Source organism: Eretmochelys imbricata, chromosome 2 (genome assembly GCF_965152235.1).
Source record: "Eretmochelys imbricata isolate rEreImb1 chromosome 2, rEreImb1.hap1, whole genome shotgun sequence".
NCBI lineage: Eukaryota > Metazoa > Chordata > Testudines > Cheloniidae > Eretmochelys > Eretmochelys imbricata.
Genome location: NC_135573.1, coordinates 234,671,549 through 234,687,644, shown reverse-complemented (window position 1 = coordinate 234,687,644; position 16,096 = coordinate 234,671,549). Strand labels below are relative to the sequence as shown.

Here is a 16,096-nt window from a genome sequence, read left to right as displayed (position 1 = left end):
CCAGATCTTAAAGGAAAGAACAAACACTTCTTGCTTACATTTTTCAGTGTAGTGGTACTAGGCATTTATTTTTTATTCTCTTTTTCATGGTAATCTCGAGAGCCCTGCAAATCCACAGATATCTGCATCCATGGATGTGGATATCTGCGGACTATTTTTTGCCAATCACCAATCAGATGTAGATACAAATTCTGTATCTGCGCAGGGCTCTACTAGTCTCTTCCAGCTGTATTAACCTTCTATCTTTGATTTACTGTAGCTAGAGAAAGGATGATCTCTTGTGCTGCTCTATGCCAGAAGTGGATCTTGTAGTGATAGTGTAAAGCAGGAAGGACTAAATTAAAAGGATAAAAAAATTCCTTTGAATTGCCACATGGTCCAAACAAGCTGAAGAAGAGATTCATATGGTTCCAGAGACCAGCAGATATATATCAATGACAATATTTAATTGCAATCACAGGTGTAATTCAGCAAGCTTTGAATTTGAAAAGCCCAGTTCTGTGACAGAGAAAGCATGGGAGCCATGACATGGACACAATTAAACATGAGTATATTAGATTTAAGAAGGATGACTGAGGCTCTCTGACTGATGACTTCTCACACGCTTCTGGTCTATAAGAACTGAAAACCATATAAGTGCCTATGGATTTGGATCAGTGATTTGATTCAAAAATTTAAATTAAACAGATTTTTTCTTAGATTAAGATTTATTAACTTTCTTCCTGATTATTTGCAGGAGACACTGACAGGAAAATGAGAATCCAGAGATCTGATGGCTTTTTATACATCTCTAATTATTAAGAAATATATTAAAGTACATATATTTAAGAGATGGGCACTTGCTTGATAATGATAGTGTGTCTGTGTTTTTTAAGTGACTTTAGTCTTGTGAAAGGTGATAAATTGACAGCTAGCCTTGTAAATCCAGAACAAACACAGCATAAATAGTAGCGGTACAAACTTCCCTAAACCCTAAACTGGAGGGACCACATCAAAGGATGAAAAAACCCCAGTTCTGCTTCCACGCTCTTTCAACTGTTGACATCACTGCTCTTTCAGCCTACTACGGTGCCACTTGTGGTGATGTTTTTTTATGTAGATATTTATCCATTAAATGGATAAAGACTACACATTTATTTCACACAAACCACCAAAAAAACACCAAATGGTAACTTTTAGTCACTATACAATTGGACCAGATTTTAAGCAGAGACCTTCATCGTGAAAAATCTTCATTGATACCAGGCCCATAGGCCAGCCCCTCCCTCATGTTTTGATAGTGTTCTCTGTTGAATGTCTTATGTTTATTTTCATTACTTGCTACTTTTTAAAAGTAGTGAACCAAATTAAAAATGCCTTTCTAGTCTGCCATTGGGGACCAGTTGTCAGGCCCATACCTTGATATGGACCAATCTGTTATCACATACTTACATACCAATTCTTTTTCAACTAACCTACTAGGACTTGTAAAATTCTACTAGCCACACATTTATAAAGCAATAGAGCAAGTCATAGCTTGAAAAACCCACTTGACTCATCGCTCTGGGCCATTAGAAATTTTACTCAGAAGATTGAGTGGAGTGGGGCTGTCTCTTCCTCCGGATGGCAGGGTGGAAAAAGGGCAGAGCAGCTCAAAGTTCATTCTCTCTTAACAGGAAAATTAGAGGTAGACAGTGATCAAAGTGGCCCAAGAGGAGGGAGGATGCTCCTTTCCAGGAGAAGGGAAAGGCTGAAAGCAGAGCAGTTGTAGCTGTTACAGTTTTCACAGGATCAGAAGAGGGAAGGCAGGGAACAGAATGGCTCCTGAACTGCTGCCCCCTTAAGAGGAGAGAGGAAGAGTGAGGAAGGAAGACCGTAGGTGGAGAGAAGGAGCTGGGAGGCCAATGTCATTTTCAACACACCTGGATGGAGTAGAGGCAGAAGCAGCACAGCAGCTCTTCAAAGATGGAAGGCAGCATTAATTGATTAATGACTGCAACCACTTGCTATCTGGCCTCCCTGACACCCAAGTTGCCCCCGAGTCTAAACAAAAAGCTACTGTTAATATTATGCTGCTCATCTGTCATTCTGACCATGTCACTCCATTTCATCCACTGACTTCCCTTCCTCCACTACATCAAATCCAAGCTTTCTCCACAACTCTGTCCTGATCTGTCTCTTTTAAGTTGCCCCATCCTGTTCACTCTGCTGATGATGCCAAGTTTGACACATCATTTACTTGCTTCCAGTGATGAGCTGCCAAAATCTTAACAATCGGTTCCCTCCTCACCTCATGAGGAGGTTGTAGCCCGCCCCCGCCCCCCCGGATCCCTGCCCCATCCACCCCTTCCCCTCACTGCCCCTGGAACCGGGCAGGAGGGTCTCATAGGCCACCGTAGTGGCTGCCCACTCCTAAGAGCTAGAGGGACCTGCCGGGGGGCGAGGTGGGGAGTCCTGGTAGTGCTTACCTGGGGTGGCTCCCAGGAAGCATCCGGCAGGTCCCTCTGGCTCCTAGGGATGGGGTAGCAAAGCTGGGGGGGAGAAGGGGGAGTGGCCGCTCCCCCCACTGATCACATCAAAAGTGGTGTCTTAGGTGCCAACTCCGTGGGTGTTTCAGGGCTGGAGCCCCCACGGGGAGAATTTGGTGGGTGCAGAGCACCCACCAGCAGTTCCCTGCCCCACACCCGGCCCCAGCTCACCTCACCTCCACTCCACCTCCACCCCTGAATGCACCTCTTCGCTCTGCTTTTCTGGCCTCCCCACTTCCCGCAAATCAGCTGTTTGTGCAGGAAGCCTGGAAGGGCTGAGAAGCAAGTGGCGGCTTCGTGCTCAGGCCCAGGGAGGCGGAGGTGAGCTGGGGCGGGGAGTGCTTCCCCTGTGCGCCCCCTGGGTTACCCCTCCTCGTGCCCCCCCCACCCCAGCTCAGCTCCGCTCTGCTTCCTTGGGCCTGTGCACGAAGTCGCCGCTTGCTTCTCAGCCCTCCCCAGCTTCCCACGCAAACAGCTGATTTGTGGGAAGCCGGGGCGGGCGGAGAAGCAGAGTAAGGCGGAGCGTAACTCAGAGGTGGAGCGGAGGTGAGCTGAGGACGGGGACGGGACAGGGAGCTGCTGGTGGGTGCTCTGCACCCACCAAATTTTCCCCGTGGGTGCTCCAGCCCCGGAGCACCCATGGAGTCGGTGCCTAAGGCGCCACATTTGGCCAGTTGTTAAATTTAGAAGCCTTTTTAGAACCACTTCCACCATGACATCCACCTTGCCACGTGACCTGTTTGATGTCCCTGTGATGGTTCTCAGAGTACCCAGGACTGAGAGGCACCTTGTTACCCCCTAACTCCAGTGTGAGGGACTTTTGCCTGTGATAACTGGGTGTTAGTTTTTGAGCCACTCAAGCAGGGATGAAAGTAACACAGAAGACTTACCAGTATAGGGGCCTGGCTCTGGGCCCCTGGAAGCGGCGGGTCCTCAGGCAGAAAGGGTGGGGCGGGGGGGAGTCAACCTCCACCAGCCAGACCATCCGCACTGCCTGGTCCACGCCACCCGGGGCTCTGGTGGCGATTTAAAAGAGCCCAGGGCTCCGGACACTGCTGTGGTAGTGGCAGCAGTGGCTGGGAGCCCATGGGCCCTTTTAAATTTCTGGGACCCGGGGCGGCTGCCCCTTTTACCCACTTCCCCTCTCCCTGTCGGCGGCCCTGCCAGTAGCCTCCCTACCGGCAAGGCCGCCAATGGAAGGTGGGGGCAAAAGGGGTAGCAACGTTAAAGCGCTGCCATGGCAGCTGCATATGAGCCAGTACCAGCGGCCACTTCTTACCGATACCCATACTAGCCTACTTTCACCCTGCACACAAGCATTTTCTTTTGGGCTATGCCAGCCCTGTCTTTGCTTTGCAGGTTAACAAGAGGTGCACCCCAGTCCCCAAGTCACTTTGAAGTATTACCCTGTGATATCCAGCCCCTGATACTTGCTACTCACAGAAATTCAGATCCTCTGCCCCAAAGGAGAAGTGTACCCCAGTTTAGCAGTTTTACCTTAAACCACCATTCCTGTATAGCACACAGCTCTTTTAATTAAACAAAAGAAGGTTTACTTAAAAAATAATAGAGATTCCACTAGAAACAAGAGAGGATGGAAACAAAAGCTTACAATTCAAAACAAAATAGTAAAATGTGAACTAGGGCTTACACTTATTAATAGTTACCATTTGTATCTAATAAATTAGGTTTCCCCCCAAATTTCAGTCTTCACAAGACTGAGAGCTGTCTGGCTTCACAAGAACCAGGATCCAATCTTTCATGAAAAACACCCCTATTCAAGATGTCTCCTCAGTGAATGGCTCCAGAGGGCCTCTCCTACGTCTGTGTTATACTGAAACAGCCTTTTGTCTTTATGAATAGACAGGGTGATCCACTGTCTGTTATAATGTTCCTTTTTACCTCCACATGATTTTAACTGTTTGCAGTTGTCTTTGATGGGTTTTCCTTGATAGAAGAGTAGGCAATTGAACCATACATTACATAATTGGCTAGCTAGGGAGACTGGACACAATTCCTTCCCATTTGAATAGGTCATCACCAAGACAAATGATTCCCTGGTGACTACTCTTTCCTCCATGGGCATAATTGTCAATATAGTTATATTATTTCTTAAATATTGCCTGTACACACATCTCACAATGATTATGAGTATTGATAAGTTTCAGGTTTTCAATTGAGACCTTACATGTTATCCTTTTTGGACAAATACCCTGTAAGCAACGTATTTGATGTAGTGAGTTTGTCAGGCCTGAGACTAGAGTTGTTTGCAAAGAAGAGGGCCTATGTGTCACACTCGCCCTCTCCCATATTCTGTGACTCTGTTTTATCTTTTCTTTCTCAGGCTGTAAGCTCTTCCGGGCAGATAACTTCTATGTTTGAAGTGTTTGATGTACCATGAGCAGTAGTGGAAACAAATAATATTTAGTAACAATAATTTGATTGGGGGAATTGAAGCACTAATTAGAGGCATGATTAATTTATTTGGAGACGCACAATTGGCTTATGGGTGGGCAATAAAAATGTACCAATGGAAATTAAATATACATGACATTTGGAGGGTATAGCAGCATGGGTCTAATTTTTCATATGAAGCCCTATTGTAAGGAACTGAAATATCAGGGTATAGAGCAGTTTAAGTACATTTGTGACATATATTGTAGCTTAATAATAAAGCTTGCTGACTGGTGCTTGTATACACCTAGCACAATGGGCTCCTGGTCAATGAATAGGCTCCTAGGCACTACAGTAACACAAATGCTAATACTATAATACCCCCAGACTCCAGAAATGAATTCAAAGGTAGTCAATTTGTGCTTGCTGGAGGCTTTTGCTTGTAGATGCCCAACTATACCCCGAGGCCAGATGTAAACCTAAGGGCTGTCAATTGTTTCCATCTTGGCACATACACAGTGCCTGCTCACTGCCAAGCGGTACGTTGCGGGGTCCTCCGTGGGACCAATGCCCTCTGTTTGCGGGAAGGGCTGAACTCTGCATGCTGAGCGGGGCGCTGCCCCTTGAGTGAGGAGCTGCATCCCGCAGGGTTAGGAAGAGGGACGGGGGAGGGGGTCTCCTCAGCCGCCCTGGGAAGAAGGGCAGTAGCGGCCCGGGCCAGCTGAGGGGGAGAGGCCCGGCGGGTAACACCTCTCCGCCGCGCAAGGGGGCCCCCAATCGCGGAATGCGGCGGCCCCCGCTCCCAGCCCCAGCGGCTGCAGCGGTTCCGCGCCGCTCCCCCGGCCACAGCCTGCCCGGCGCGCGGGGAAGATGGCCGGCCAAGGCGGCAGCAGCGCGGCGCCGCGGAGAGGCCGCGGGGTTGTGGTAAAGAAAAAGCTGCCCCCCTCCCCCAGCCTAGGGGGCGGCGCTGCCCGCAGGCCCCAGACCGCTGGGGGGCCCTCGTCATTGCCGCTCCCCTTCCCGCCGCGGGCCCCAAGCAACTGCCCCCTGGCCTGGGCAGGGCACCCCGGTCCCGCCCCCGGCGCCTCCGTCATTGTCTCCTATCCCGCCTCTTAATCGCACCCCAGCTTCCCCAAGCCGGTGGCCCCCTGGCCGCGCTCCCCTCCGCCGCCCATGGCCCTGGGTACCCACCCTGTTCTCCCGCCCTGTGCCTTGATCGCAGTGCCCTCCCCGCCCCCATCGACTGGCCATGCGCCTCGCCCATCATCGTCTCCTCCTCACAGCCTTTGTGCCCTGACCCCCACTGCGTCCCCACATTCCTCCCTGATCTTCCCCTACCATCTTCCCGCCTGGGCCGCTCTGATGCTGCACCCTGGCCTGGCCCCATCCCCCACATCTTCTCCCCACAGCCGTTGTGCTTTGGCCCTTCTGCAGTATACCCTGATCTCATCCTGTCCTAGGCCTTGATTCCCCTCCTCTTCCTTGGTCCTTTTACCCCTAGCCCCCATCTTCTCTAAACAGCCTTGCTGCCCTGCGGGTCCCTCATCTCCTCCCTTCTGCCCTGTTTCTGGTCCCCATCTTGTTCACTCAACCCTTGTACATCTCAATGCTCAGGCTTTCCCAGATGTCTGCTTCCCGGCTGCCTCCCCTAACTTGTACAACTTATTCCCATCTGCTCTGCTGTGCCTTAGGCCAACAGTTCTGAGATTCATTCTCCACCATCTCTTCTTGCCCTCTTACTCCTGCTCCATTGACCCAATCCTGTGCTCTGTCTTTGTATCTCTGAATCTACTTTGCCGCACACCATATTCCACTCTTCTCACCCCTCCCTGTATGGAGTATTTGTGGGTGGCTGGCTGCTGGAGAGAAGTCCTAGCAGCTCACCAGGAGCTGGGGAAGTTTGATTTTGTGTCTGTGCCGTCTGGCTGCAGCAGTTATGATGTATGTGTGCCCTGGGTGTGGTGGAAGCAAGCTGAGCAATGACTAGCAAAATTGGCTTGTGGATTTAATTGTCAATTGCATTTGCTGTAGAAACAACCTAGTGATAAAAATGCACCTTTGGGTTGGTTTTATTTTTCATTTTCTGTGCATAGAAAGTGGTAGTGAACTATGCAAACTATGTTTTAGAAAGCACCATGAACATCTGTGGAGCTTTATAAGTTATGATAATAGTAAATGAATAAGCTAAGTTTCCAAAAGAGAAAAATGGATATTTCTTTGAGCTTATTCACATTGTAAAAAACACTTGGATATACTTTTATTTTACGGTATTCTTGTGACCAATCAATGTTTTAACCAAGTTCTAGAACAAGAGTAGGGACTATTAGCCATGATTTAACTAAAACTTTGGACAAGTCCACACCACAAAACTGTGATGGGGCTACTGTGTTATAAGTGTGTTCCCTGACACTTGTTTTTACAGTTTAGAGGTAGGCCCTTAGTGTACTTAAATTAAACTAATATTGGCCATTTAGATGGTAATATCTGTAATAAATGCTATTACAAAGCTGATGACTTTGTTAGCACTGGAGACATTTCAAAGGAGATGTGCTCTGTAATGACTTCATTTCTTCTGTTCCATACACACATGAAAACAAAAAAATATCATAATGCAACATTATGACTGAATTTAAATTTATGAAAGATAGAAAATGTTATGGTTCTCATATTCATCTGGCCTGATCACACAAAATTACATGGAAACAGAATTGGATCCTTATTACATACATAAATTAAAATTTAAGAGAGAGCCCCAGTTTTTTAAACAAAATTACCATTTTTCCATTACCTTGTGAAAGTTCTTTCAGTCCAGTGTATCTCAGTAGATGGGGATTATAAGGTATTTCCCTATTTTCACCCCACATGTTTTGACTGATAGCTTTCAAATATTGCTGTATGGGTTTCTATTTTTAGTCATTTATTTCTCCACCAACTTTTTTCAGATTTGGCACAGCATTTGTTCCTAATATGAATTCTCTACACACATTGATAGGTTTGTTAGGCCTTATGTAACTGTTATTGTGAACAGGACTTGCCCCCTACTGAAAAACCTTGAAGTTTTGAGGATGTATGTAATCCCTTGTTCCTGTGAAAATGTGGAATGATATTTGAGTACCTTTTTTTAATAACCGGATAAAAGCCCCTTGCAGTCAGTACAAAAACTCCCATTGACTCCAATGGTCTTCAGGTCATGCCTTTTATTTTCAGGTTTTAAATATTAATTGGAAGCAAATGATGATGTTGAGCCAGGCACATTTCTCTAGGAAGTTAACGTTTGTGCTGCAGCTAAGTAGATATAAAGTAACCATTCTTAGACAAATAATATTTCTTCAAGGTGTAGTTTAGCTCCACTATACTGGTGCTAGAGATAAATATGCCAGTGTATGAAGGTAGAATCCTAATAAAGATGCTAATGTAATAGAATAGGTCAACAATCAGCACATTTTGATAGGCAAATTATTTGTGAAGGATTTATGATTCTTTATTCTAGTAGGGAATCTGCTTGCAGTTGTTAGTAGTTTTTACTCTTTAGTTGAGGATTCTGTGTAGCAGAAATGTACACTGTACCGCTTCAGAAGCAGTTCTCTCACCATTTGGTTCAGCCTTCTTGTTGATATTCACGTGTTTGAACAATACAATACTCCTGTGGGAATTCTGCACCACTGCACATGCGCAGATTTGATTTCCCCCCACAGATTTCTTTGCTTCCCTGCAGAAAAATGACTTCCTGACAGGGAAGCAAAAGGAAGCCACAAGAGCGATCATGCGACCCTCCCCAACAGTATGTTTTGCGTGCCCAGGGCAGCCAGTAGAGAGATAAATCACTGTGGGGCAGGAGGCAGGACTGGGGAAGACTGGGCTGGTGGCTCCAACCCAGCGCCGGGCTCAGCTGCTAGTCCCAGCTGGACTGGGGAGGACGGGACTTCCTCTTCCCCCGCACGGCATCTGGGGCCGGGTCTGACCCACCCCCAGATTTCTCTCCCAGCTGCAGGAAGCTCTGCAAACTCCCCCCCCTCACCCCAACACACTTCCTGCACCCATTGCTCCTCAGGTGCAGGGGGAGGGATTCTTATACAGGGAGCGGCTCCCTCATGCATCCAGAACCCCTCATACCCAGACCCTCCTGCTAAGCCTCACCCCCTCTGCACTCAGATTCCCCCCCCCAACATGAGCCCCACTTCCACTGCACTTGGACCACCCAAGTGAGCCATGTGCACCTGAATCCCCACCCCACCGAGCCCCAACCAGCTACACCTGGATCCCTGCCCCACTCTCCCAGCATCTGAAACCCCCACTGAACCCCCCACACCCAGACCCCCTTGCTGAGCTCTATTACCCACACACCCAGGCCGCGCCCCCCACCCCCGCCATTGAGCCCCAGCCACCTTCACCTGGAGCCCCCGTGCAAAGTCCCATTACCATTGCACCCAGAACCCCTCAACAAGCCCCTGTGTATCCAGATCCCCTCTGCACCCAGATCCCCCACTGAGCCACCCACACCCAGATTGCCCACATAGAATCCTCTCAACCCACACCTGGATCCCCCACATTAAGCCCCTCCAGACTTGGCTCCTGCCTTGCTAAGCCTACCTGCTCACCCAGAGAGGCAAGGCCCGAGGGTGTTTCTGGGGCAGGCCATGTCCTTGAACTTTGTCAGGGTGCAGCCTCATCACAGTCCGTGTCCCAGGGAGGGAGCTGCACAGTGATCTCCCACCTCTGTGCAGCCCAGTGGCCTGTGCTCCCCAATGCCATGCTGGAGCCTCCACATTTATTTGACAAATAAAATTTGCAGAATTTTGCAGAATTTTTAAATAGTATGTGTAGAATTTTAAATTTTTTGGCGCAGAGTGCCCTCAGGAGTAAATACAAGGAATAAAGACAACATGTTTGTGGGTACATATGACTGCAAAGACAATTAAGAAACCTGTGAGGTGGCACTCTTTCCTCAAAGTCAATATTGAAACAAAGCTCCAGTATGGTTGCAAGAAGTCCTGCCCTGTTGGAGGTGCTATCTTTATTATGGAACTGTTGTAAAGCTTGCCGAACCGTTTCCGTTACAATCCCTCCTTTTTACATCTTTAGAGCTTTCTGAAACATGGCCTTTTGAACTGACATTTGTCCTGCTTGATTTCTGCCTGACATTTATAAACTTTTTGATTTCTGAGATTCTGGTATTAATCCAGTTCCTGGTTTTACAGGTGGATGGATGGAAGTGAAAAGCAGTACTAATACACATTTAAAAATTCTTTAAAACATTAATCTTTTTTCTGTAAATATGTGGCTGTAACAGAGCGAAGACTCACTAGAACGGCACCTCCTGCTGGTTATCCAGGAATTTGCTCTTTTCCAGCCCCAGAGCGCCTCCTGCTGGCCAGTGTCTCTCCTGCCTCAGGCCCCATGTCCCTCCCGGATCCCAGTGCCCCTTTACCTCGGGGTTCTGCCCCCACAGTACCCACACACTCTGGGTCTCGTCTCCCAGGGGAACCCTCAACCCTCTAAGCCGGGGGTGGCTAACCTGTGGCTCTGGAGCCACATGCAGCTCTTCAGAAGTTAACATACAGTTCCTTGTGTAGGCACCGACTCTGGGGCTGGAGCTACAGGTGCCAACTTTCCAATGTGCCAGGGGGTGCTCACTGCTCAACCCCTGGCTCTACCCCCACTACACTACTTCCCACACCCTCCTGTGTGTGTGCTATGCCCTCGCTCCTCCCCCCAGCCTCCTCCATGCCATGAGGCAGCTGATCGGGAAGTGTGGGGAGAGAGGGGGAGGCACTGATAGGCGGGGCTGCCAGTGGGTGGGAGCCACTGGGAGCGGAGAGCTTATGTGGGGCTGCTGACGTATTACTGTGGCTCTTTGGCAACGTACACTGGTAAATTCTGGCTCCTTCTCAGGCTTAAGTTGGCCACCCCTGCTCTGAGTCCACCTTGCCTCAGTGGCTATTGCCAATCATCATCTAGCCCCCTCTCACTAGGGCAGACTGCAGTCTGTAAAGGCCACGCATCATTGGCAAGGATCAGACCAGCTCCCTCTGTAGCTCTAGTACCTTTTTGGGCCTTTAACAAGGCTGGGGTTCCCCAGCTCCCTTTGCCATTCCCCAGCACTGCACCACTTCCAGTACCTTGCTCCCAGACAACTAGCCCTTCTCAGTCCAGGGCTAGAGTGAGACTCCTTCAGCTCTTGGCCCCCAGCCCTCTTATCAGAGCCAGCTGGGCCCTGATTGAGCTGGCCACACCTGTGGTCAGCTGCTCTCACTGCTTTTCCCAGCCACAGCCCTCTCCAGGGTTGCTTTTAACTCCTGCCTACTGGAGTGGGGTATTTGCCCCACTCCAGTAGTATATACAGAATACCCTGTATTCTGGTGAGTTTGAATGTTTTCTGGGCACTCATTTCAGATGACTTGGATAAACCATTCATGGCTTTACAATCATGTGCAGTGCAATCTTCTGAGACTTATGCAGATACAATTAGGGAAAGACTGCAATATTTTTGTGACAAGTTGTGTTTTTGTTGTTTTTTAAAAGAATGGTTACTTTTAAGGGTGCTTAGAGAGTTAGATTGATAGAAGTAGACATAATGCACCCATGATTAATAGGCACAGGTGAAATGGTAAATTATCGTCATGTATTTTTGATTACATGACCCTGGAGTTAATCACGTGGATATCCCCATATATGGGAAGGTGTGTGCATAGGGCTGGTACAGCTAATAGTAGTTGCTAATAATACTGTCAAATCCAATGTAAAAGGATGTAGTCTAACATTCAGAATATAATAACTTTTTATATTCCAAATACAATGGAGTGTTCTAATTATATTAACCTAATTTGCAGATTTCAGATGATTGGCCAGGCTACAGTTTGGATTTATTCACATATCCACAACACTACTGTGGAGATCTGGAATATGTGCTCATACCTCATGGTATTATTGTTGACAGGTAAGAGTGCTTTGAATATTACTATATAAATATTTAACAATGTTTTGTATACTTGTTATATAGACATAATTGGATACTCACAAACCATTTATATATTAAACTTCATATAAAAGAACTACTCTCAAAGAATATTATGTAGGTTTCAAAGGAAAGCACTTGAAATTTGGGAAATGCCAGATTTCTAGTAGCCCGTGCAGTCTTAATTCTGCCACCTTATGGCTGAAACTCATTGTGTTGAGAGAGATCAAAACTAAATGAAAATACAACTAAATGTAGTCCATATTTTATATATAAACTGGGGCTTAATAAGTCCCTGTCTGCACTAGAGTTTAAACTCTTACAAAATATTTTACTAAAGTAATCTATATAGTTATGATTTGTGAAATACTTTAACATAATTCATTCCTTTTCACTCTGATCTGTTAAATTATGTTATCACCCTGCCAGTAAAAACGAAGGTTAAACATTTTTTCCTGAAATAGTTTGGATTCTAGTGTAGGGGAAGCCTCAGGGACAAAATGTCAAGGTCTTTTCAAGTTGGAATAATACCTGATGCAAAGTATACAGTCTTGGACACCAAAGCTGGGGGACGAGCTATTTAAAGGATCATTCAGCTTTTATTTCTGTTTCTGTCTATGTGCTTGAAACGTAGAAGTGGCGTAAAGCCACCCATTTCTTTACCAGATCATCAAAATGTTTTGAGTATCTAGCCTAAAAAGTTGTGAAAAGTAGTTTTGTTTATGTCCACCCAATTACACAAAACAACAAAAACCCTCTAAAAAGTTTAAAAAAAAATTAAGAAGGGAAAGGAGAGGGGGGTAGGCAATTTATAAACAGAAAGCCAGAAAAAATATATGGGTAGACACAGATCACTAAGTGTTTTCCCTCACTGTCTCTGTGAAAAGCTTTCCCACAGTTTCAGACTTTCCTTTAGAGGAGGTGGTGCTGAAGAAGAAGGAGAAAAATGCAATTACCTCACTATTTGTGCTATTTTTACATAAACACAAGAGGAACTTAAATGTATTTGAGATCAGACTAGATGATATAATGGTCCCTTTTTACCTTAAAATTTATGAATATTCACTCTTTTGATCTATTTTTGGTATACAGAATTTATTCTTTGCATTGCATAGATATGAAACTGAAAGAAACTTTGACCTTTTTAAATTGTAGCTAATTTGTTGTTGGCTACAGAAATAAGAAAAACGAAAAGAAATATTGTCCTCTTTGGACTATATTCTTCCCTTACACATGCCGTGCACATATAGTAATTTCCAGTGATTTTTTTGTGTGTGTGTGTCTATGCAGAGAAAAATGGACTCCTATGTCACTGTGAACCAGCAAAGAACAGTTTATAGCACAAATGTGGTAGTGAAATCCATATGATAAATTACAGAATTATATAATGAATTGCATTTGGCCTACACCTCATTTGCGCTCTGGCCACTAGTCCATCTTTATTGGGACTACACTATAATGCCAAGTAGCTACTGTTTTTGTAAGTGACCTGACAAAAACTTGTTTTTCTTTTCTTGACCAAGTATAGCATTTTTCCTCAAAATTACACTGGGCTCAGGTACAGAATGGCACTCTTGAATCTTGGCTCAATAAGATATTTTCAGATGGGATTATCAAAATGTGAGGCACCCAAACTTACTAATTAGTTTGAAGATTTAAGCCAAGAACTTTATCCCACATAAAAGCTGGGATCCTACTCATTCTAATATGCTGCATCCTGTTGACAAAGGAGACACATTGTCAATAAGAATGCAGATCAGTAAACTATAAGATATTTAAATCCTCAAAGTAATTGGTAAATAACTCTGACTCTTCCTGTCTCTCTTTGTGACCTTGGGCAAGTCGCTTAGCTTCTCTGCATCTAAGTTTGTGTTGCCTACAAAAGGGGGATAATGATTTTACCCTTTGTAAAGTGCTTTGAGATCTCTGACTAACACTATGTGTCACTTGTAAGTATTTTCATTTATTTTACTAAAATGTAAGTGTAGCTTTTTCTTTAGTCTGTGAATTTATGTAATTTCTGGTGTTTTTCTTCTTGCACTTAAACCATTTACTCTTAGCCGTTTGCGTAACAAAGTGTGTGATCATAGAGAGAGACGTTACATCAGGGATCTCAAACTTAAATCACCACGAGGACCACATGAGGACTAGTACATTGGCCCGAGGGCTGCATCACTGACACCTTTTCATACAAAGATACAGAAGCCCCCTGCTCTGCCCCTCGCCCCGCCCCCACTCCACCCCTTCCATGAGGCCCCGCCCCTGCCCCGCCTCTTCCCACTGCTTTTCCCAACTCCGCCCCCTCCCTGCCTCTCTTCCAACCCCTTCCCAAATCCGTGCCCTGGCCCCGTCTCTTCTCTGCCTCCTCCCCGAGCGTGCCGCGTCCCTGCTCCTCCCCCCTCCTCCTGGAAGGTCCTAAGCGCCGCCAAACATCTGTTTGGTGGCGGGAAGTACTGGGAGGTAGGCAGAGGAGTGGGGATGTGGCGCACTCAGGAGGGCAGGGGTGGGTGAACAGGGGGTGAGGGGTCATATGGCAGGCCACAGGAAATAACTCCGCGGGCCTCATGTGGCCTGCAGGCCGCATGTTTGAGACCCCTGCTTTACATGAATGTGGGATGCTGTGTAAAGCTGGTGACCTAGTTTGCTCAATCACCCGAAAAGTCTCCTTTATAATATTTATTGCAACACATTCTTCCAGTTGTGTAATCCAGGGAATGTGTCTAGTGATAATTCCCAGTCTGTGTTGTTATACACATTTTGAATCTTGTATTGATCAGATTTCTTCTTGTATCTGCCTGTTGTGCAGCTGATCAAAAGCCCACTAACATCTGTCAGGGAGTTGAATGGGCCATGCTTTAGATCAGGCCATGCATGATTTCTAGATATTTTTGTATAACTCCATTGAAAAACCTATTACATTATAATTATCCTTTATTTCAGGACAGAATGCTTGGCCAAAGGCATCATGCAAGACATTGGAGACAATAACATTGTGGTTCTCTGTGTACTTAAAGGTGGCTACAAGTTTTATGCTGACCTTGTGGAGCACATTAAGACTCTCAGTAGAAATTCAGAAAGGTCTGTCTCCATGAAAGTTGACTTTGTCAGACAGAAAAGTTACCATGTAAGTCAACAGTTCAGTTATATAGATTATTTATAAATTAAATAGTAATTTGATTCCAGTAATAAAATAGAGGTTTGTAGATGAAGAATTTAAAAACATTTACAATACATTTTACAAAAAGTATCTGTGTGAAAAATTCCTTTGTTTAAAAAGAAGTTTTCCTTTTTCCCTATAATGCATTAAACATATGATTGTACTAACTTAATGGATAAATATGAGTGATGTATGAGACATCCTAAAGATAATTATTTTTCACTTGCGCTGTTTTCATTAATCTGTCAGTCAGCTGTGGCTTTTTAGAAAATAAACTATTTCACATTCTTTCATTTCCCTCCCCCTCCAGTAATTCTAAATCTTTCTTGATTTTTGCTGTTAGTTAAAGAATAGGAAAATTACTGAAATGTTTTACTCAGTGCATCATAAAAATGGATAGTATATATAATAGCAGTCTATACCACTAGATGATATAGTGCTTTGTTGTAAAATTAAATAAGACATTTGGTCAAGTCCAGTCTTGATGTCAGAGGTTAGAGCCCTCATTAACTTGAGAGGGAGTTAAATAATAGTGATCCACTGATTTCAGTATGGTAATACTAGTAAGAGGGCCTATTTGGAGCTACATCCTTTTTGGGGACATAGTATGATTTTCCATTTTTATAAGCTGCATATTTGAATTCCATCCTGCTTTTCATTATCTATAGTATGAGCCAAATCCTAGAAATAGTTTACAGCTCAAGTGGCAGAAGCTGCACACTAGAGATCTCACAAGGGGGGTTAGGGTGAAGTAAAAAATACTTTCCCCTTCCATTAAGGAGTGGCAGTAGAACCTCTGTGACCTCTGGGCAGCCTCAGGGTTCAGTAACCCCTCATAATACCTGTGTCTCTAATCCATGGGGAATTGTTGGTGTATCCACATAGTCACAGATCCAGTGATGTTCCCCCTTTTCTGACCTACCATCCCCATCCTGAACGCTTGCTGCAGTAGAACACTGATTCCACTAGGTGACCACAGTCCTAGTGGGGTCAAAATGTGGCCCTCGGACTGTAAGTGGAATTTTTCCACATGAGAACCAATTTGAGACATGAAGCACATGTATAGTGAAAAGATGTTACTAT

The 16,096-nt window shown here is 45.5% G+C and overlaps 1 protein-coding gene across 1 annotated transcript in view; it reads left to right on the top strand.

Annotated features, from left to right (window-relative positions):
* The first annotated feature begins 5,771 nt into the window (after nt 1-5,771).
* PRTFDC1 (phosphoribosyl transferase domain containing 1) overlaps nt 5,772-16,096 on the top strand; it is a 67,330-nt gene continuing 57,005 nt past the window's right edge. Inside the window, exons 1-3 of the mRNA XM_077809466.1 lie at nt 5,772-5,825; nt 11,732-11,838; nt 14,797-14,980. Coding sequence (XP_077665592.1) covers nt 5,772-5,825; nt 11,732-11,838; nt 14,797-14,980 — 345 coding nt within the window. The remainder of the gene's footprint in view (nt 5,826-11,731; nt 11,839-14,796; nt 14,981-16,096) is intronic.